This window comes from Anser anser (genome assembly GCF_964211835.1).
Source record: "Anser anser genome assembly, chromosome: 1".
NCBI lineage: Eukaryota > Metazoa > Chordata > Aves > Anseriformes > Anatidae > Anser > Anser anser.
The window spans coordinates 99,616,564-99,640,315 of NC_139720.1; the positions used below are offsets into that span (position 1 = coordinate 99,616,564).

The 23,752-nt window shown below is 48.5% G+C and overlaps 1 protein-coding gene and 1 long non-coding RNA gene across 3 annotated transcripts in view; one reads left to right on the forward strand and one right to left on the reverse strand.

Moving 5' to 3' along the window:
- Nucleotides 1–8,880, reverse strand: part of GSK3B (glycogen synthase kinase 3 beta) — a 145,876-nt gene extending 136,996 nt beyond the window's left edge. For both annotated transcript variants that reach the window (XM_083811938.1, XM_083811937.1), the window contains exon 1: nt 7,747–8,880. In XM_083811938.1, the coding sequence (XP_083668064.1) occupies nt 7,747–7,834 (88 nt within the window). In that variant the 5' untranslated portion in view covers nt 7,835–8,880. The remainder of the gene's footprint in view (nt 1–7,746) is intronic.
- A 393-nt stretch (nt 8,881–9,273) lies between these two features.
- Nucleotides 9,274–20,565, forward strand: LOC310886871. Its single transcript, XR_014575531.1, has 2 exons — nt 9,274–16,078; nt 20,135–20,565. It is a non-coding gene; the product is annotated as an uncharacterized lncRNA (long non-coding RNA).
- Nucleotides 20,566–23,752: the final 3,187 nt, after the last annotated feature.

Below are 23,752 nucleotides of genomic sequence, written 5' to 3' on the forward strand. Positions count from 1 at the left end.
GTTCTGTGCAACCGTTTGCAGCAGGGTGCGAATCAAGAAAACCAGATTGGCCCTATCAACCACAACTACGTAGCTTTTCTCTTTCTGCACTGCACAGAAAATCAAGGTTTGCTCTGAAGCAGTCAAATTTTAGTTTATCTTTCCACAAAACATATTCTTGGCCTGCCTGAAAATTAAACAATTGCCTGCATTCCTGGCAAAAGATACTTCTTTGAACTACAGGGCTTGTAGCCGACAAGAATTATATTCCTACTAAAAAAGTCAAAACAGACGATGTTCTATAGTTGTGGCTGTAAGAAGACTGTCTTGGTTGGAAAAATTCAGCTGCTGCTTCCCTTCTGGTTATAACTTCGGAGCCAACACCCAACTTCTCTCCGTCTGAGCGCTCTGATCCAAAAGCCTGTGGCGACTTTTGGAGCTACACTCAGACACTCATCTTCACACAGGCAGAACTGTAGGGTATCCTGAAGTCCCATACACCCTCTTGGGTATTTCTTATCCAGTGGCATCAGTCTGGAGTGTCTTTCTGTCCTGATCAGGACTCCTTCAACAAGATGCAGACTTTCTCCTGTCAGGCACTGGACCACTAACAGGTTCCTTCCAACCTGCCCAACTGCCTGAAGAGACATGTCGAGCAATGCAACTGTACCAATTCACATTCCTGCGATACATTACGTCCAAGAGTTGCTTTCCAGGCTCAAACGCAATCAACAAAAGCTACCTAAACCAAAAAAAAAACATTAGCACCTCTCCAAGTAATGCAGCTCAACCTTACCGTAACACCAGGGTAACATAATAGCAGCCCACTACTTTCAGTGCTACTTCCACCTTGGTCATTATAACCTACGAAGCAGAAGACACTCGGCCCTCGTCACGCCAATTACAAAGTTACGAAACTCTATTTTTCTTAGCCTCAAGTTCTTGCTTACAAGCAAGAAAGAGTGATTTTCTATTGCAGGCACCAAAGCGCCCTGCAGCCCCGCAGTGCCACTCCTTCGGCTAAGTTAATTCCACATTACTGATGCGCAAACCCAGCAAAATATCAAGAGCTCGATCAAGTGAAAGACACCTGGCAATGGACTTTGCTTCGGTTAATGGCAACTCACACGCCAAGTGCAGGTGCCCAACGCACGCTTAAATGCGGAAAGCACCAATGGTGCACGGCCCCTAAGGTGATGGGGGAGAATCAGGAAATATGGGATCTGCTGCTTCGGAGAAGTGGCGATGCTTTTAAGGAGGACAGGTGCCATCCCTTCAGCTAGTGGTGCTTGACTTTGAAAAGCTGTCGTATGACTGTCCTTTCTCCAATTACAAGAAAGGCGAGGGTGAGAATCTAAATTGCCTTAAATGCTTAGATCTGCTTCCTGTCTGCAAGAGATGAAAGTACAGAATGAACTGCTTTATTTCCTTCTCAGAGCAACAGGCAACTCATCTGTGGCAAGAGCACCCAAAGAAGAGATTCTTTGACAGCACTCATCATACAAAGCCACCGTCTACTTCTTTTAGAGGCATATCAGAGTGACTTCAAGGTATCCACACTTTCGCTAACTCTGAGGGCAATACAAAAATGCTGCCGGTATGATCTCCAACACAGGGATTTCCATTGAGATTCTCCTACTGCGTGGCCACAGCATTACAGAGTACCAGCGCTGGATCAAGCTGAATGTGTGCCGTCTCACGGACTACACCTAGATGTCTCACCCTCCTTCTCCATAGCACAGCAAGCCAAAACCAATGCGAGCAGGAAGGATTCTGAAGATTTGGTGAAAACAGTTCTTCTACCTATAGGTGTTATCCAAATCTTGTCTGCAAAAGGGTTTGAGTAGAGCGAGCTTCTCTTGAATGAGCTAGAGCAACTGGGAACACTTCGTCTGCAGAAGACTGATGCTGCAGCTGCTTCTCGCAGCGGCTACAAAAAGGAAATGGGAATGGGATTTGACCTGTGCAGTACCAAATGGGGTAGAGCCTTCTTCATGTTTGAGGGAGTACCTCTTCTCGCCACCTCGTAAAAGCTGCAATTAGCATTTATTTTCAACATGCATAAAGGGGAATCTGTATGTGCAGCTTACTGAAGGAAGTGCTGACAACATTAATTTTGGATTTTATATGGACTTGGGTGAAAGAAAATTGGAGAGAGCTGTTTGCGAGGCTTTTAAGCTTTCAGTAAGCTCCTTTTCATTGCTGCTTCGCTTCAAAAGTTTGTGTCTCTCGAAGCTGCGCTGGGCTGGTGCTGGCTGAATCCTGGAAGCAGCCAAGTGCCTCCACCAGCCACGAGAAGTTCTGCAGGAGATGGCCACCTTGGCACTTCCCACACTCGCTACAGCCAACTAAAAGTCCTCAGAGAAAAGACTTTATCAAAAACAGAGGAAAGAAGTCCAGAAAAACGTACAGTGAGGAAGTCCATAGAAATTTCTGGAAACCTCAAGATAGCAGACCTTCCAATTTAAAATGGGACTCGAGAAAACGTTGAAAACAAAGACTCCAGCAGCTCCAACAACGAGGCTGCACGCGTTCTCCAACCACCTTGCGTATTATCGGCTCACGAGTTCAAATAACCAAGGGATTTGGCATCGAGTCAATTTAGAAAACGCTAGAGCCGTGCGCAGCTCCGAGCTTTAACTGGGGCCGAAAAGCCCCCAGACAAAGCAGACACGGGCACCCTGCAGGCCTTCCGGGCCTGTATCGTTCATCCCTTTGGACCAGGAAGAGTACAGCGCTGCGTTGTTATGACACTGGGCATCAATACTGGAAACCCATTTATGTTCTCTCTAAAATAGCACTTACAGATAGAGTACATCAGAATTAGAGAACTCTTGGGGCAGCAGAGGAAAACCCTTCGGCCTGAGGAGGTATTTAGTGATACATGTCAAGGAACTACTTTTCTTATCCGTCACAGAAAAGACCGAAGTACATAAACCTTTACTGCGCGATACCTACAAGACCATACCAAGTTAAGGGATGAAGGGACCTAACTTCCAGAACCAGGGCAGGTAGGGAACATATTTCTTAAGTGGTATGGGCTTCTACATCTGCGCAAGTAGGCGAACAAGATGGTTCAAGTATTGCTAAAAAACAGAACGGGCTAATCAAATGATAATACAAGAGAGGATCACCTCCAGGAAACCGAATACGGAAGAAGAAACGTGCAGATCAGTGACAGAACAATAAAAGGTTCAGGATAGCTCCCAGTATGTCTTAGAGGAAAAAATAAAATGAACCCTCAAAGTAAGACATGGGTGACACAGAAGAAGAATGTGAAATTATCATTTGACAGGTTCCAATGGCAGACCTCATCTTCTTACTAGATATTTTTCTGCTCAACTACCACTAATGACAGGAATAAAGAGAAAACAGTTTGCCAGCATTAGAAATAAGTACGGCAGAGAGCTGTTTTGCTCCTTTTCAGACTGCAAGGCATGACTTTGGGTCACCGTAGTGCGAGACGCTCTCCTGCAGCACACATGGCCATTAACTGATCCCAGTTAGTCCATTCTTTCATTATCATTATTATTATTTATTTCAGGCACATGGAAAGCCGTTCACCCAGCAGCAGCCAGAAAGCTGGACAGGGCTAGGCTCAGCGAAGGGCAGACAACAGCTCTCAGCAGGCTCCTGGAAGGGAGTGATCTTCCTCTCTCCAGCAAGGAGAGCAGGATGGGCGGCTTCCAGTTTCAGAAACCAATTAGGCAGAAACTGCTATCAAAGCAACAGAGAGGGCCCTACCCTAACGGAGTTGGGAAACAGAAGGTAGCACTGGCCCAGTCACTACGCCAGGTCCGTCAGCCCCGCTCCTTCCCTCTTGCTGAGGTTGCCCGGGGTGCTCTTTTCCAGCCTGCCAGAGGCTCTTCCTACAGATCAACCTGGACATCACGCAGCGTTATTCAGTGCTGCATTCCACCTGAAAAGCGGTCAAACCTTTATGCCGTGGCTTACGAGCGGAGCAACCAACTCCCAGACTTTACCCCTTCAAGAACCACTTTTTAAAGAGCCCTTATACTAATGAGGGATGCATCAAGTTCACGTGCCAGCAGATGTACCGCGTGCGAACACAGCAACGGATGGCCACCTACCACCCTACTGGGCTTCTGGAGGATAACACAGTGCAAAAACAGTGGATCTAAAAAGAAAAAGACAAAATTCAACAAAAGGCAAGTTTGGCACCAGCATAACATTCTTCCAAAGAGTCCAAAATGAGTTATTACAAGATTGGCCTTTAGATTTTGCAACCAAGATTGTGTACAACACGAGAACTAGCTAAAGCAAATAAAAGTGCCTTCCTCACCCTCTACGTTATCAAATTCTGCACAACCTATTACGAAGCCGTGATACTCACAGAGCAAAAAGCTCCTCACAGAAAGCATTAGCCATGACATTGTTTACGGCAGACCAACAACATAATTCGCTGCAGTTACAACAAGTACTGTTGTCTGCGAGGGCTTGGTGTTACTTAAAACACTTTCCAGAGGAGGAAAAAAAAATAAATCAATTCCACAGTCATTAGACGAAAATTCTCAAACTGCAAACTTTGGGCTTCTATTTTTATACAGATATTTTTGGTCATGTGTTGCATGACTACCCTTTATTTCTCAGGATTATTTTTGTCCCATTCGGGAAACAACACGCGTCTGGAAGCAACGCGGGAACAACTAGGTGAAGAACAAAAGAAACCCTTAAGCCCATGCCTCTTCTCTCATGCCACGAGCAGGTAGATGGTATCAGCATGTGGAAAACCGGAAGCCCTTGACTTGGACATTCATCACCTGATTTTGAAGTTCAAGAATTCAGGTGGAATTGTAACCATCAGACGTTGAGATTACAGCTCAAGTCTCACAACCGTGACCTTTGTTACACCGTGCGCTTCCCACAGGCGCAACGTAAGGAGCACACACGTGGGTTTTGTGCATGGAAAACCTACAAACTCAGCAACAAAGACCAGCTACTTGGGTAGTACTTCATCCTTATGACGGGGTGGAAAGAACAGTAGAATGATTTCAAAACCACCAAAATAGAAATACGGACAAATAAACTCAGATCTCAAAGTGACTCTCAATGGTGGTATGGCTTGAGAGAGATAAAGAAAGGCCACGGTGTTCCCCCTCTTAGAGGGACGTTAAAACCCTTGTAACCAGCACCTATTGCAGCGCACTGAGAGCACCGTGCGTGAGAAGTCATCTTTTCCCAACAGCCAGAGGAGAAGCAGCTGTCGAGAATCTCCTTTCATTCAAGGCTCCGGCTTTCTTATCAACTTGTGAGAACAAAGTCTAATAAATTACGCAGGGAGCGAGATGAAAAGCCCGCTCATTCTTTCTCCCCTGCGCACCCTGCACAGAAGAGCAATCACCCTACCATTGTACTCCTCCTCGGCAACACGAGATCCAGAAAGCCACGACTTTTATCAATCCTTTCACCCCATCATTCGAGTCCCTCCTTCCTTCCTAGATAACTGTTGCTGGGCCCAGCCAGCAGCAGCAATAGCTGGAGAGACACCAGAGCAAGAGTGACTTCATCGTTTAATTTCACCACTACTCCAGGCTTCCAAATTAAAACAACAAGGCTGACACCAAGCAGGTCAGGTTTGGCTTCCTGGTGACTTGGAGAAGGCCTGCACCAAGACAAGGGTACTAAAGTTGTCTGCAAGGCTCGGAAAACAAAGCTCCGTCAATTTTCACCTGCTTTACAAGGAATCTTTTGTCCTGGCCTTCAGTCGAAAGGGCTCAAAATGTCATTAAGTATCAGTCTGCAAATACACAGCAAAACGAAGGAGCCCAGCAAACTCCCTGTTCACCACATAATTGATTTTTTTTTTCTCTCCAAGCACTCAACAGTGGTAATAGATGGCTTGCTACATCATGCCATAAGGTGATGCTAAAACTCATGGGAACCAGAAAAATATTACCCTTTCTGGCAACCTGCTGCTGTCCTCTCACAAAGAGAGGAGGAGAAAAAAAAAAAAAGTTTTAACTTCCTGGACCGTCTTCCACGGGTGGATTAATTGAAAATATGAACTGCATTTCCCACAGAGCCCTCGTATGTGGTTCTCCTGCTTTGTTCTGACATTTTTTTCCAGACAGCAGAAGGACCAGAAGCACATGACTAGAGCGACTGGGGGGGTTATCACAAGTGCGTGTGCTTTATGCTACGGCCTTTGTTTCTCCCTCCGTGTTATACACTTGGGATTGAATCATATTTGCAAACTTGTTAGCCTGCATCAGTTAGCACTCTCTTCACAGGCAAGCATCTGTCTAGTCTCTGACCTCGAATAAACGGGAAAGGAGCATCAATGACCTTTCAAGAATCAAGCTGTAGAGCTTGAATAAGACAAATTTAGTTTCCGAGCATGACAGGGCTAGGTCTCGCTTGAATTAGATGGCCACCTGCAGAAATCCTGGCCAACAAAACCTGCTCCTTATTCCGCACGCACATAAAGTGAATCAATAAATTAAAATGGAGTCACCCACGGCTTTTCCCCACGTAAATTAAGATCCTAAATACGCGTCAATGTTGAATCTGATCGAACATATACCCTTACACTGCTAATGTGGGTTAACTGCACTCCTGTTTTTTGAAGTGCTGCAGGCACTCTGATCATGCAGATACAAGGTAGGTTACAGACCCCAAGCCCGACGCTCTCTTCAAGGCTTCAACCGCAGTGGAAGACATTTCAGTGCAGAGAGACCCATCAGAAAACCCGATCCGTCAAAAAGCCCACGATCATGCAGAGCTTTGGCACGAAACGCGTCGAACAATATGAAACACACATGCACACACAGAGCGGTGTCAGGTGTGGCTACACGCAAGTATTGAATGGATCAATCAAACGGCAACGCACGGCAAGCCTTCCAGGTCCCATAAAGACCCTACCCTCCATTTCCATCAGAAAACGGAAAATATTCTTCGAGAACCAGGCTGGCAGCACAAACCGGCAACAATTTAGTCGTTCATACGCACGTATTCAAATGAGGAGTCAAGAAATTGCCTATTATAACCATAGTGCTCATCTTTGGCGACTCAGAGCAGGGCCTTTTTCCATTCACACCGTGGATTTGCTGAGACGTAATTAATTCGCATGAAACAGCCGATCCCCCAGGCCGGGGGGATACGAAGGATGGGCACACATCCGACACTTTGCCAATTCCCAACGTGCCCGTGCAGCATAAAGCCTAGGCCTCGTTCCGAACAATATTCCCCCGATCAGCAAGCTGGGAAAGGCGTACCGAGCTGGAAATAACCCCTCGGTATACTCACATGCGGCGGTAAGGATGTTCTTATTCCCTGTATCGAGCGTTTTTACCGCTGCCTGAATCGCGAAAGAGGCACCTTTTGTAACCCCCTTCCCCCCCCCCCCCTTTTTTTAAATGGGCTGGACTAGGAGGTGCTCACACCCGATCTCCGGGCGTTGGGAGAGGGGGGAAAAAAAAAAAAAAAAAAAGGAAAAAAAGACCCCACATCGGGAGATCGGGAGCAGGGGGGTACCTGCGTGCCCGTCATTCATTTCGGGGGGCGGTGGGGAAGGAGAAAGGGGAGGGGGGGGATACACACACACACAGACACAGACACACACACACAAAACCCCGGCCCTGGGAGCCCGCTTCACAAAGGGAAGGGCTGCCAGCGGGCAGAGGGGCCGAGCCCAGGGGCAGGGCGGCTTTTTTGGGAGCCGGGCGCCCACCCCCAGGGCAGGCTGAGGGGCTTCAGGGGAGGGCCGGGGGGTGCCGGAGCCTTCCTCCCCCCCACCCCGATACTCACGGCTGACTTTCATGCTGCCGAAGGCCGAGGGCTGCTGCACCGGCTTGCAGCTCTCCGCGAAGGACGTGGTCCTGGGCCGCCCGGACATGGTCTCCCGCTGCGGCTGCGCCCCGCCGCCCTCTGCCCGGCTGCTGCTGCTGCTCCTCTTCCTCCTCCTCCTCCTCCTCGGCCTCTCCCGGCGCTCAGGCGGCTCGGGGCGAGCCCTGCCTCATCAACCGCGGCCCCTCGCCGGAGGGGGGGGGGGGGGGGGGGGAGAGGGGGGGGCCTTCCCCTGGCGGTGCTGCCGGCCTCGCGGCCCCGCTGTCGGTCGGTCGGTCGGTCGGTCCGTCCGTCGGTCTGTCCGTCCGTCTGTCGGTCGGTCCGCCCGCCGGCCCGCTCACAGCGCCATCCCCTCCCCGCAGCGCCCTGGCTGCCGGAGCCGCCCCCGCCCGCCGCGGGGCTGCGCTAGGCCTCGCTGCCCCCACCCTCAGCGCCAGTCACATGGGGCGGAGGCTCGGGACGGCCTCCTCCGACGGCCTCGTCTCCTCTTCCCCCTTCCCTTTTTTTTTTTTCCTCCTCTTTTCTTATTATTTTTTTTTTCCTCCTCTTCCTTCCCCCTCTCCTCGCCTTCCCCCCTGCCCTCTGCGGGAGGCGGCGCGGGCAGCGGGACTATTTCTCCCTCCTCCCCCCCCCCTTCTGCGGAGGGATCCTCCGGCGGGAGGTGAGGCGGCCGCTCGCGAAGGGAATCCGGCGAAGGCGGCGGAGGGATCCGCGGCGGGCGGAGCGGTGATGCGGCCGGCGGCGGGGCCTCTCCCTCGCTGCGCTCCCCTCCCTCACAGCGGCGCTGAGGCGGCGGCGGCGGCCGGGCGGCTCCTCATTGCCCCCGCACGGGCGCCTGGCGGCGGCTCAGCCTGCGCAGGCTGCAGCGCGGGCGCCGGCCGGCGGCGGCGGGGCAGGCCATGGCGGCGGCTCCTTCCTCAGAGCGCTGGTGCTCGCTGCTGCTGCTGCTTCTCCGAGCACCCCCCCCCGGTCCCACTGCTAAAGCCGCGCAGCCGCCTATGCCCGTCGCCGCCCTACGCTGCGCAACGGCCGTAGGCGCCGTCTGTGAATAGCCAGCCGAAGGGCCCGACGCGCTCGCTGGCCCCCCCCCTCACGGAAACAGCCGAGCCTCCTCGGGGCCAATCCCCAGGCCGCTACGGGGACGGCTGTGGCGGCTCGTAGCCAATCGCGGGGCCCCGACGGGCGCGGCCGAGTCCCCCCGAAGCGAGGCGGGGGCCCAATGGCAAAGCGCCGCCGCCGCCCTAGCAGCGCGGTCGGGCAGCCAATGGGAGGCGGCCGCCTCTTCCGGGAGGAGCCGAAGGGAGCCGAAGCGGCGCAGCCAATCAGAGGGCGCGCTGCCTCGGTTACACGGCCCTGGGACGGCTTCGAGCCGCAGCCCGAGGCGGAGAGCGGGCGCGGGCTGCGATTGGCTGCCGCGGCGGCGCGCTGCGATTGGCTCAGGGGGATGAGGCGGCCCGAAGACGCCAGCCAGCTGTCTGCCTCCGACCAATCCCCGGGCCGCACCGGCGGGCAGCGCCCGCTCCCATTGGGCGGTGGGGGACGGAGGGCGGGGCCTGTGGGCCACGCTTCGCCGCGGTGGGGCCTCGCGCGCCGCCTCGCTCACCTTTATGACCTCACCGGCTGCGCAGGGCGGGGCCGGCAGGGAGCGCGCATGCGCAGTGCGGCGGGGCGGGCCCGGTGCCGCCCTGGGGCCGGGGCCGTGGCCCTGGGGTGGGGGGTTGGCCGGGGCCGGGAGCCCCCGGGAGTCGGCATGGCCGCCACGGCTCCCCCCGGAGCGGTCCCCAAACGGCCCCGGGGCTGTTAAGGCCCGTTTGAAGAAACCCCCCCGGTCTGTCGTCTCAGGGCGGGGCAGCCCCCGGTGGAGCCGTTACAACCGTTGCAACCGTTAAAACCGTTACCTGGCCCGTTACAGCCGTTACAACCGTTCAAACCGTTACCCGGCCTGTTACAGCCGCTACAACCGTTAAAACCGTTACCCAGCCGGTTACAGCCGTTAAAACCGTTACCTGGTCCGTTACAACCGTTAAAACTGTTACCCGGCCTGTTACAGCCGTTACAACCATTAAAACTGTTACCCGGCTGGTTACAGCCCTTAAAACCGTTACTTGGCCCATTACAACAGTTAAAACTGTTACCTGGCCGGTTACAGCTGTTAGAACTGTTAAAACCGTTGCAACCGTTAGGGCCCGGTACCCCTTTTTGCCCCTGGCCTGTTCCGTGGGGTCCCCCCCTCAGTGACCTTGTGGCCGTCAGGGGCCGCTTCCCTAGGGGTGTGCAGGCCTGCACCCCGTGGAAGCACAAAGGTTTAATAATTCCTGTTAAAAATGCAAGGTTCCGTTCCTGTTAATGTAAAATAAAAGGGTTTAAACGGATCGCTGCTGTCGCACAAAGTGGTGTGGCTGTGGAAATGAAATAGCGATGTGGCGAGGTGGCTTTTTAAAAAGCACGGCTGTGTAGCGCCGGCGATCACCGTGAGGAGCAGAGGGGACGGGGACAGGGTGATAAACTTATTGCAGAAACCAGCCTGAGTGAAGGGGGAACAGACAAAGGCTCACAAAGTTCTCTCAGTTCAGCTCTCGCTAGCAAACTATAGGAAACACAGCTTATATTAGAGCCACTAAAACGGCCTTCGTATCCAGGTCTTGGTGCCACCACGAGTGGATTTTGCTTGGCCCTGGCCAGCGTCCAGACCGTTCTTGTGACTTCTGCAAGAGCCTGTACTTCTCCAGGGTTCTTAAATATCCGTGGGGACAACTCATCTGGCAGAGCAGGAGCTGGAGAACTGCTCCCTGCCGTGACCTCGGTAACATTACTCAGCAGCCCTCTGCAAAAGTTGAGTACTGCTTGCTTATACCATTTAAAGAAAAAAAAAATGTTCTCGCCAGAGTAGTTTATACCACAAACAAAGTAACTTGGACTAGCAGCAGCACTTTTTGCCAGCGCTAGAGTCTAAGAGCTGCTGCTTTCTTTTCAAGGCATCAAAATATTGCCTGTTTATCCTTTTTTTCTTCTTGTGTCCCATTCCAAGCAACACTGCTATGTGAGCAATGAAAGATCTGGCCAAAGGCAGCTAAGATTTACCCTGTACAACAGCTTTGTTCCAAAGCAGAAAACCAACTCAGTCTCTCAAAACGGTCCTGTTCGGCACTGCACTCGCCCCAGGGCGCTTGATCTTCTGGAAACCTTTTCCCTGCCTGATAAATGATGAATGATTTTACCTACTACAAAGGACTTCGCATTGTTTAACGTCTGACTCATTGTGCAGCCTGTGCAGCTGGGAAACTGGAAGCTGAGTGCTGCACCCTAGCAGGGGCTGAACAGCCTGAAGTGACAGTAACCACGCCGCACTCGTCATGTTGGATTTGCTCTGATTCACCGCTTTATCAAACGTCCCTGAGATACAATCTCAATAAACTGCCAACCACCAGAAGGACATTTTTGCCTCTTTTGCTAAAACAACTTTCCTCTACCTGAAATGCATCACCAGACATTCCAGTCGTCTTGTAGAGTTGCACTTGAAATTGGATTCATTTTTTTTTTGGCCTTGAGCACTTGATGCCAGCACAAATCAAATTTTCGTATTTTCTGATGAAGTTTTTTTCTAAAAGCTGCATAAACGGTGGCACCAACTTAAGAGAGATGGTTGAGCGTTGTGACTTGACAAAGTGGATGGCCTGGCATGGGTAGGGGGAACTCTTTGTGACAGCAGTAAATACAAATCACACCAATGCGTAATTTATCCTGATGGTATCCACTTGAAAAATGTCCTTTATGATGAGTCTGCAAGTTGATAATACCAATGGAGAACCAACTTCATTTGTATACAGAGAACAAGGCTAATTCAGGAGAACAGCCTCACGCTTATGCTCCTGTGTGAGGCTTAGCCTTTTGCTGTTGTCCCCCCAGTTCCCTCGCCAGTACCCAAACAATCCGTATCAACCCCAAAACTCCCAGATACTGGCACTCCTGCTTTTCTAAATGCCAGTCCTCTCCATCCTCTTGGGGAATGAACGCTACAGATCTCCCAGCTGCTCTGTTTCCCATCGGGCAATCCTGCCTGTATTTCCAAGTAATGATTAACCAATGAACTCTCCAAAACCTGTCCATTTCAATCACAGTGTCTTCTCCGCTACTAGAAAACCACACAAGTATACTTAAAGGAGGGCTATTATTCGTTTGAAGGGACAGAAAGCTATTAACCACCTCCAATTTCTGTTAGTCTTTTCATAGATTATTTTCCTAGCTAGGGCCACTGTCAGAAAACCCATTAGCATATAAGAAGGGCATCTGTTAAGCTTTCATCCTCAATGTCAAAAATGCACCAAATTAAACTCATTTGAGGAAATCATGAGTGAGCTAGTTGCTTTTTTAGAGTGAAAAATTCTCTTTTGACAACATTGCAAAGTTCGTATTTATTTTTGGCCTCTTGGCTGAAGAAATGACCTCCCTTTAGACTCCACAAATATAAATAGAATTGACACTTTAATGATCAGTTTTCACAGGCAAGAATAATCCAGTATCTCGGGCATTAATATTGTTCCAAATCTGGATGCAAAGGATGGTTTTACATCTTCTGTGATTCAAAATTAAAGCGTCCCTGTCACATCTAAGATCTTAGGGAGGGTGCCTGAAAATAAGAAGCATCTGATGGGAATTACTGAAGTGTTATCTCTCTGAAATGCCATAAGGTGGCAGTGAATTAGAAAATTGGTGCTATTTCTGGGTAGAACAAAGCTTTTAAAAGCTCAGTAGCGGTGGTAAGGAGGCTTTATTTTTTTTTTGTTTGTCTGGGGGCTCGCATTTGTCTGCTTACATTTCACCCTGAACGTCAAATCCAATCGTCTTAATACACTGAATAAGTCTGCTCTAACGTGCACGAGCAGTAAGTAGACATGCTCCTGCACAGGGAACTCCTGATTTTCTTTCTCCTTTGCTTCCTCTCTGGGTAATCAGCAGGAAGATTTTCTGTTGCCTTTTTGTTTGCTTACCTCGCAGCTATTACTGGGTCATTCCAACATAAGCCATGGTAAAGAGGGCAGGAGGGTAGTGTGTTATGCCTCAGTTAGGCTGATAAGGATGATCGTGCAAGGCTGCTGTGAACTTTGATACACTAGTGCATCAAACTAAGATTAATGGATCTACCAGTTTTGCATCTAATTCCTTAATATTGCCAAGGGAATTATCCAAGAAACAACACAGCGAGGTACTGTAATGGCTTGTCTCGTGGATAATTGGCATGGGCAGACTCAATGGCTGTGGTTGAACTTTAACTTTTCCTTTTTTTTTTTTCCAGTGGAAAATCAGAGATTGTAACAGTAACAAATTTACTGACTGCTCAGGCGTTAATGATTAGACAATAAATCCTGAAAAGTGGTTTTGATTTTTATCCCAGAACAAAATCCACACGAATCTTTGTTTAGAATGCACCAATTGCGTTTATTTTTCTGAGCAGGACAGAAGTTTTTAATCCTGAGAACCCAGGCATTTTGCAACGATTTCCTGTCACAAAACATGTCATCACCGACAATTGCTTCAGAGAACAGCTGATGTTTTGCTGATCTGGATGTGCGTGGGCGCACCTAGGCCTTGCAGGACGCCAGGTAGGTTCGCCAGAACCATCAGAGCCAGGTGGTCCGAGCAGTTTAATGTAACGGGAGCTACGAACAACTTCCGCTTCCTGGTTTTGCAGTGCATCAGAAGAAGCCAAGACACCCGGTGCAGGTTCATGGGGACATTGTGACACACAGAAAACATCAGTGACTCACTCAGCAGGCAATGCAACCTTCTATGGAAGTCCTCCCCAATGACGATCTGGAGAGGTTTATGGTGGCTCCTGCCCACAGACTCTTGAGAGAAACATCGGCTTTCACACTGCGCCGGGAGAACATGTTACTAAGTTTGACGGCTTCCCTTGCTCCAGCATTTGTCAGACCACACCTCATTCATAAATAACCCTGGAAAAACAGCACCCAGAGCCAGAGAAGCTGTGTCTGTCTAGTGGTCCTTTGACAAGCCTTCCAGATATTTGTGCTCCTGAAAGCAAAAACGATGCCCGTTTCTGCAGGAGTTTGAAAAGGTTTAAATCTATAAAATTGTTGGGCTCTTCTGTGTGTATCATCTATCTCCCTCACATCAGATTCACTCGAGCAGACCAAGACAGACATCTATCTGCTTTCTGTTGTACTTCCCAGTGCTCCCAGAAGGCCTGTCTGTTTCTGCAAATGGGATACCAAGGAGCAGACGGGTCACTCTCTCAGCAAGAAATTAAAACAATCCCAATGGGGTTGTGTTATCAATGGTCCCCAGAGCTTACTGGGGCTCTCTATACTACAATATTAGAGGAAGGGCCCAAGTGTGTCCCATGCTCACTATTTTCACACCTCCCCAGTCGACTTCCAACCTGTCTGTCCAAATAAAAAGAGTTAAAGCCAGCCTGATCCCAGAGGCCATCAGTCCCTTCAAGAAAATCTTGTAGGTCTAGAAAGCCTTGGCTTGAGACACGGGGAGCCAGGCCCTACAGCCAACGAAGGAGATTTTTCTTCACTTCCCCCTTCAAACAGCGGGGGGATGTTGCACCAATGTAATGAGACTTGCTGTGCCTTCTCACAAACACAGGAAGGGGATTCACTTGTCCCTACTGAAAGAGTTTTCAGAAATTAAGCACTGCTTACAGTGCAAGGTGCCAACAGAAGGAGAAAGGGCCTTCGGGAATAGATGTCTGCATCGTGAAAGAAGCAAAGAAAGCCATCCTGTGCCTGGCACAGCCTGCCTGGGATGCTGGCCTCGCCGCAAGAGCTCCCTGCAGGCTGAGATTACCATCCATGGCTGCAATGAAATGCTCATCCAGCCCTCGCTGTAGCATCTGCTCTTACTCTAGCTGAAAATAACTGCATGGTCATGGGTCTCCCTGGGGGAGAAAGGAGAAGATAGCTCTTGGTGGGTTACAGCCACACTTGATATCCACGAGGCAGACTGTGGGAAGCATGATGCACTCGTGTCTGCAGAGGGACGATTGCTTTGCAGTATGCTTTGAGCATAGCAATATTCAACATCTAGCAAAATGTGTGAGCAGGGCTATGAGAACTTGGTCATACGTCAGCCACAGCAGTGAACCTGCCGTGTTGTTACCTGGGGTCTGGGGTCTTTAGTTCGCAGCCTGGAATTAACGGTGGTGATTCTCCTCAGTTTTGTCCTATTTTTAGTGGTGACGGAATGGAAAGTAAGCGGAACCCGTGAGACAACGCGTAGATAATTACGAAGTGGCCAAAAGTGTAACAGAATTTTCATTTTGCTCATTGAGTTTTTGCCAAGCAATCTAATTAATTTAATGATCCCTGTCCCTGGCTGCTCGCTAATCACCATCACACACTACTTCCTTCATATTTGGCTTGCGAACGGTTACTAATTGTTGCTGCATCTTGCGTTGTACATCTGGTGACGACAGCTGCCATGGCCCTGAGATGGAGAGACAGCTGTTTTTAAAAGGAGACTTCCCTCACAGAGCTCTAAAACATCTGGAAAAGTGTGGCATTGAAACTGAGTTACTGAATATGAAGACTTACCAGATATGTGCGCAGGCTAAAGGGAAGGGGTCTGCAAACACAAAGCTTAAAAGCAATCGGGATGGAAGAGACTCACTACTGTGTCTTTAAAACTTGAGTCCTGGATGTTTGCCATAAAAAATGCCTATTTCCCCTAATTCCCTGTTGACCGCTTGGCATGGCAAAATCTTTTACGCTCTGCACAGCAGAGCACACCTCCTAATTTGATCAAACTAACAACTCATATTACTTTTGCTTCAGCGTGTTAGACGTAATTAAAAAACCTTTCTACGAGAAAGGGTTCAGGATCAGCCAGCAAGATCTAGCTGGCTGCAGACAAGAAACCAGTAGCACGAAAGCACCAAAAAGCCTTAGAAATCCCTGGAAACAATTGCAATACTTAAAAAAAAATATAATAATAATAAAAAAAATCAGAATCTCATTTCCTCCTGAACATTTTGTGACTGTGATTGTTACAAGCAACCTATTTTTTTTTCCCCTCCGTGTTTGTTTAGTGTATTTAACAGCACCGAGCGTACAGGCCATTGTTTTGCTAGTGGTCAGCAATGCTTATCTCCTGATCTCGCCCAACGCTATCGCTGGCAGGCTGCTCTGCAGTCCTTGGATTAGCACTCATCTTGGCCTCTGTGAGAGGCTGCAAACCAGCAGCAGCAGCAGCAAAGCTGGACTCAACAGGCAGCACTGAGCAGGCATGTAAGGACACAGAAAGGAAATGGCTGAGCTCAAACAAGGTTAGTGCAATTGAAGCAGCAGTCACTCCAAATGAGCCCTGAGAAAGGAGCCTACGAGCAGAAAAAAAAAAGCTGGTAAGATTAACAATGCCTTCTTATAAAGGAGTCATTTCAGGACAACTGACATAAGGGAAGTGCTACATTTATTTATTTTTAATTGGACTGGATTCAAGCCATATCAAGCTGATGATGCCATGCCAGGTTCACAGGGATTTTCTCATTGCCTGATAGTACAGGTGCAAGGGGACAATGCAATTAACAGGAGATATGGCACTTTTAAAAGCAGGAGAAGGAAATCTTTTTAAATTAAGAAGTTGTTGTGCATGCTGGGAGTTTTTTTTCTAGTCCTTGGAAGGTGAGAGATGCCTCCAGGAGATGATTCGAGTTCTCAAGTGGGGTTGCCCTGGAACTTCACCTGGAGGATCTTCTATTTTCTCCACATGTATGGAAGGACCCTAAAAACACCTGTCTTGTAAGGGGGCTCTGGGGTAAGAAGCCTCCCATGAGATGACAGGAAGATGGCTATTTTTCTAACAAGGCTTTGAAATCACTGGTGCAAGATACCACTGATGCAGAAAAGCTGGTAGAATCTGGGCAACTGCCTGGATAATACTGACCTCTGAAGGAGGTAATGCTAAAACCTTCTCGTTGCTGTTGTTGTTGTTGTTTTGATAGGTGATGTGAAATCCGCTGTTTGAACGCAACTTTCTAACTCTGTAGAGATGGATAATACCCACCTCCCAGTATGGAAAGGTTTGCCAAAGACTCTGAAACACCGTGCCCTGACCATGATCAGGAACAAGATATTGGACTACAAACAAGGGCCTGAGCTATTTAATGTTCGAGGATTCCCTTCTCCAAGCTCATGGCTGATTCATGTTGACAAGAAGGAAATCAAGCAAGTGTGGCAGGACTGTCCTGTGTGGACAAACAAGGAGCCTCTGACTAAATTCTGACATAAAAAGGAGGTGTCCAAAAGGTGGAAGCAGGGGAATGTGACTCAGGAAAAAGTTTACTGGTAACACTGTTCTTTAGTAATCCCAGGCCTCTGAGATCGGGCCCCACAAGTGCAGAGTTAGCTGGCTAATGTAATTGCAAGGCCACTCTTTGAACAATCATGGTGATCAGGAGAAGTTCCTGAGGCCTGGAGGCAAGCAAATATCACTCCTATCTTCAGGAAGGGCGAGAAGGAGGATCTGGGGAACTACAGGCCGGTCTGCCTCATCTCCATTCATGAAAAGGTGATGGAGCACCAAATCATGGAAGCCTTTTCCAATCACATGAAGAGCAGAAGGTGATTGGAAGTAGTCAGCATGGAGTTACAAAGGTGAAATCAGGCTTAATCCACCTGAGAGCCTTCTACAAGGAAATGACTGGCTTGGTGGACCGTTGGAGACTAGTGCATGTCATCAACCTCAGGTTTAATAAGCCCTTTTACACGGTCTCCTGTAACACCTCTGTAGACAAGCCGATGAAGTATAGCCTGGATTAGTGGACAGTGAGGTAGATCGAAAACTGGCTGAATGTCCAGACCCAGAGCATCATGATAAGTGGCACAAAGTCCAGCTGGAGGCCAGTCGTTAGTGGCATATCATAGGGGTCAGTATTAGTTCTTTTACTGTTTAACATCTTCAGTAATGATCTGAATGATGGGGCAGAGTACACCTTTGGCAAGTTTGTACATTATACAAAGCTGTGAGGAGTGACAAATACACCAGAGGTATGTGTTGCTATTAAGAGGGAACTCAACAGGCTGGCGAACTGGGCAGAGGGGAATCTCGTGAAGTTCAACAAAGGGAAGTGCACAGTCCTGCACCTGAATAGGAGCACCAGTACTTGCCGGGTACCAACAGTCTGGAAGAAAGCTCTACAGGGAAGGACCTGGAGGTTCTCATGGACACCAAACTGGTCATGAGCTAGCAGTGTTCCTTCGTGGCAAAGGCCAGCAACATCCTGGGCTGTATTAGGCAAAGCGTTGCCAGCAGGTTGAGAGAGATGATCCTTCCCCTCTACTCAGCTCTGGGGAGGCCACACCTGGAGCACCGTGTCCCCCCAGCGGAAGACATGGACTTACTGGGGCAAGGCCAATGAACGGCCAAAAAGATCATGAAGGGGGTGGAGCACCTCTCTAGTGAGGAAAGGCCGAGAGAGCTGGGACTGCTCAGCGTGGAGAAGAGAAGGCTCAGGAAGGATCTTATCTACTTGTATAAGTATCTGGTGGGAGGGAATGAAGAAGAGGAAGCGAAGCCAGGCTCTTCTTAATGGTGCCCACTGACAGGACAAGAAGCAGTGGGTACAAATTAAAACACATGAAACTCCACCTGAACACAAGAAAATGCTCTTTTTTACTGTGAGAGTGGTCAAAGACAGGAACAAGTTGGCCAGAGAGATTGTGGGGTCTCCACCCCTGGAAATATTCAAAACCCAACTAGTCATGGTCCTGGGCACCCTGCTGTAGCTGACACCACTTGAGCAAGGGGGGGTGGGCCAGGTGATCTTTGGAGAACCCTTCCAGCCTCAATCATCCTGTGATCCACTACAGCAGTTCTTGGAGCACTACATGCTGTCAGCTCTTACAAATTTTGGTAAACCCGATTTTTCCTTGAGGTAATTCCAGGCATTACTAATATAATTAGTTGTACAGGGTGCATGTGCCTCTGAGGACGAGGTGGCTATGGAGAAATGTAAACTCAACGAAATAGTCAGAGGAACCGTACTTAAACAAAACACAAGAATCGGGGATCATCGCTCATGACTGAGACTTGGTACATGTGCTTTCAGCGGAATAAGCAAAGTGTGGGCAGACGGAGGCTGACAGAGCACACAGGGCAAGGTCAGACGAGAAGTGGGAGATGAGTGACTTATGACAGCCAGTGCTGAGCACCACACGTAAGAATTTCAGTTGGATTTCCCACTCTATGGCAACCGATGCAATGTGGGCTGGGCTGTTTGTATGATGGAGGTGGTAAAATTAAAGCACTAGCACCGAACCAAGTCAGGGCGCCAAGCAGCAGCAATTAAATCGGAGGCAATATTTTCAAGCCAAGCACCCAGAAAACAGAGAAAACACAATTAATGACCGCCTGGGAGAAGTCTGACTTAAATGACCACCCAGGAACTCTGAAGCAGAGGCAGTTCTCCAGGGCAGCAGTCAGCAAGCTGAGCCACAAGCCTGTCCTTTCTGCAGCTGTGTTCCCAGTCTCCTCCGCAGCACAGTCCTGGCTTATTTTATGCACTGAGCCAGGATCCCATTAAGAAAACGTATGTGGTCATGCCATTAACATCTGTCTCGCAAGAGAAGATTAGAAAAACATTTGTCAAAAATGGTCTAGGGATAATTGGTCCTGCCTTGGGGCAAGGAGATGGGCTGGAATACCCAGATGGCTCCTTAAGGTCCCTTCTAGGCCTGTTTTCCACAAAATCATACGTGCCGTAGAAAACCAAATTAAGTTTTCATAAATTGTTTTAATTCTAGCCTTCCCTAAGTCCTGAATTTTTGATTTTAGAGACTTTTTGGCACAGATTACAGCATGCTCCTTTTTAGGATCATGGTTGATTGGTTTGAAAACAAATTCAGCCTAGCAAGGATGCCATGATACGGACATCCACAGGCTCAAAAGCTTGTAAGTTAGATCCACCACTGGGACCTCTTGCAGGGACTGGCAGAGGCAGCCTTGGTCACTGTGCCCTCTCCAGCTGATCAGGGTAAGGGTGGCTGTAGGAAGAGGTCACTGTGCTGCTGGCCAGTCTTGGGGGCTCACTTGTCAAACCCACGTGCTGGCAGCTGATGAGATGAGAGACTCAAGATGACTGAGTTTCCTACCAAACTCTGGTGAGCAACATATGCCAGCAGGAGCTTTTTATCTTTTTCTGTCCATGTTATCTCCTATCCTATTTTTCCCAGACACTACTCCCTACCTTATTTTTTGCCCAACAGCTGCTCCTAGCCCCTGAAACTTTGGTGGTTTAATCCCACGCTCCATTCTCACTCAGAAAATGAAGCTCCCCATCCTCCCTCCTCCACCCCAGTCACACCATCTCTCCCTCCTCCCCCAGATATTCCAGCTCCAGTCACAACAAGTTCTTCAAATGGATTTACCCTTTTCCTGCCGTGACTGGCTTTCACATCCACTTCTTCTGCCTTGTTGCTTCAGCACCAGCATGGTGATCACCACACAGCTGAGAGAAACACGGCTTTGCTCCCAGCTCAGTGCCCCATCCCAATGTGGGAACTGCAACAACTTGGAGGTGGAGCGTGCTTGGCTACCACCTGGAGAAAGCCCAGCAGCTGCACAGAGATGGAGCACATCTGGTCAGAGTGGACTTTCGAGGGATGATTTGGAGATGGCTTTTTGCCTGGTAAACACAAAGACTCATAAAAATGTCAAGAGACATAAAAGCTAGATTTCCAGTTTTTGTGGCATGAGGCAGGTGAAGTGTCTCAGACACCAAAAAAAAAAAAAAAAAAAAAAAAAAAAAAGTAGAGGTGCTCAAAATGAAGAAAAATGCATCTTTGTTAGACTTGGTCTTGGGAATGTCCTGAATCACATTCACTTTAGTTCTTCCAGAACATTCTGCGTGAAAAATTTTGGTGTAATATTCAGATTTCAAGAAAATGATAAGCAAGTGAATCCAAGATATTTTTACAGGAAATGCAGCCTTAGTATTCATAGGGATGTTAGCTCTTAGATGATGCAATAATAAAGTATTTCACCTCCTTTCACTTTTGTTTTTCTCCTTTCCCTTCTCACCAATTATCAAAAATCTGCTAATTGCTTCATACTCCGAGCCTCTAACATTTCACTCTTCATTGAAGACCTTTTTGCTGCAGGACAAAGTCCTCATTATCTGGAACATTTCCTAAATTAATTGATTCCACTGGTTACTGCAGAGTCATAAAAACAGTGGTATTAAACTGGGGACAAAAGTCACAGGCAGAGGTAAAGTAGCAATACGCTTGAGCAGCTAAAGTGGTCTGAGCACCGTCCTTCCCAGCACAGTGTCATGGACTTCTATTAAAAAGATCGCTTTGTTTTGCAGAGATGATATTCAGGCTTATTAAATTAATTGATGTTATCTTGGGCTTGGGCACGCTTGCCAAATTGCTGAGAAATGTCACCAGATTTATCTTACAGGTGGAAATTCCTGTGCTCTATCCAACAGAAATGGCCTTCAGGAAGACAGCTATTGCTGCCTAAATGACATGAGCAAATCCATGTCTTATATCTGTTTTGGTCAGCCTAGCATTTCCTTTAAACTCTACAGGTAGATTGCAAACTTGCAAAAAAACAATGAGACAGTGGAAATTTTGCTGTAATGAAAGCGTGTCTCTCAATACTTCCAGACACGTTGCAGCAGAACAAAGCTGTGACCTGTTCTTTCATCTGCCACCCTAAGGGCAGGAAGATCTTTAAAAGTCAATGCCTCATTTCTGACTGTGCATTAGAGCAGCCTAGACTGGTCACAGAGGGAAATTATTTTCTAACATCCTGTTAAGAGACAAAAACTCAGTTGCTCAGCTTTCAGCCACACGGAGCTTGGCACCAATCTCGAAACCCAATGAACAATTTTTGAAACAATATTGTTCCTAGATTTCCAGCTGCACCAGAAGGTAGGTGGTCAGTGCAAAACCTACCTTATCTCCTGCTGCTTCTTCAAGGTTGATGGCTGTCTGGAACAGGAGGAGGACAGCCCAATTCTGCTAAGTAAATAGGCCCCTGCTGTGTCCAGCATAGAGGCATCGTCCCTCCTTGTAGGACAGTGCCCCCGAGCAGCCCAGGTTCTGATCACATAGCACTCATTTTTCCCAGGGGAAAGCTGCAAAAAGATTTTTTATTTTTTTAAGCACTTTAGCAGATTTATCTCACTTGCTTTTGGTGTTGTTTCTAATGTTGTCATTATCTAGAATTTCCACTTAGTGGTAGAAATCTTAGGCTTGTTTCAGCAGATGCTTGAATTTCTGATGGGGAGATGAATTCTTGGCTCTTCCTAATCTGTGATTGTCAAATTCCAATTAACTCCTGGTGTTGGGGGTGATTCCGAGAAATTGGTATGTTTCCTCTTTGTGTAAGGACACAAATATATGCAAGAGCAGGCACAGAAACATGACTTGATTCACTAAGACCAGCTGTTTGAACAAATCGTCCAAATACAGCAAATACTGGTTACTCAACTGCAACATCAGTCTCCACTGCGAATACCCTGGTCTGCTGCTTGAACTGCTTCCCCATGGTCCCTGGCCTCTTACTCATGTTTTCCAGAGGATGTCTGGGATTTGCACTGAGGTCCAAGCCTTGATGGGTAAGAAAGGCACCAGGGCTGGGAGCATCGGCTCTCATTTTCCTGTTCTTTGATTGATTGACCCATCTCTCAGGCCCTCCGTGTGAAGCACTCAAAGACTTTTTTTTTGCAAATATGTATTAAGAAAGCCTGAGTATATCTCAGGGAGGTGGCCTTGCATTCACTTGAATGACAGGTGAATGAGACAGTGGGAGAGAAGAGAGGCTGGGATTTTTCTCTCTGGGGTTAACGCAGCAGCCAGTTGAACAGGTGAGGCTCTTGACTCCCAAGCCTTCCCCAAGGGAAATTAGACTCCCCGTCATCCTCAGGTACTCCTTGTCGTTGCTGGGTTTGTCTGCTTTAAAGGCTAAATTTGGATGCTCTGAAGCAGCTGTTCCTGGAGGCAGCGGGGGCTGAGAGGTTCTGCATCACAGGGTGGATTTCAGCCCAAAGGTTTCACACGGGGGCGTTAGGAGACATTAGGAGAACTAGGGAAAAGACCACTCCATCAGGGAGCTGCAAAAAATGGGTTACAGGAGCATGAGAGCATGACATATGTTTTTCTTACTGGTATGAAAAATGCTGTAATAGCGAGAAAATGAGCTGATACCCACAAAAGAATAACCCACCGTCAAATGAAAGATTCACCTGTCAGAGGAAAAGTCTTTATCCAGCACCTGTATTTGGGAACTGTTTGTAGAAACACAGCTGCTTTCAAACAAGGACTTGAATGTGCTGTAACTGTGTACAGCGTATCCTACTGCTCATGGATCTGCCTAGCAGCGCTGTAAATTCAAGGTGCGATTGCATCAGCTAATGCTATCCCTGCCGTTCTCTTTGGTTTGAAATACCGCCCTGCTCATTTGGGTTAGATAGGAGATGTAATTGCCTGGAAACCAGCACACACCTCCAGGAGGGTGCCCTGCCGGTTGTATTCACCTCGTTCAATAAAATGTGTGTGACATTCCTGCATTGAATCACATCATCGGGACACTCTGCGTGGTGTGACTTCATTTTCACCTCCTGTGGGCACCTTGGTGGATACCGGGGGCTTCCTAAGGAACTGGGCTTCCTATGGATGACCTAAGTGATGGGAAGCTCTGACAAGGAAAGGCTTGTCAGGGTTTCTGCACTGGCCAGGCACAGGTGCACCTCTCATCCTGCAGGAGATGTGCTGGGAGGAAACATCAGAACATGAGGGATGAACAGGCCTTGCCCTGTGAGCGTACTGAAGTACGGCTGGTAAACCCAGCACCCGATGAGTACTGGGAACCCCTGGCCTGTTGCAGGCTTTCAGAGAAAACATTCAGTTCCCCCTGACTCCCAGGATAGTTGCCTTTCCGATGTCCTGACTACCGATGAATATTTCTACTCATCTGCTTTTCGAGACTGTGG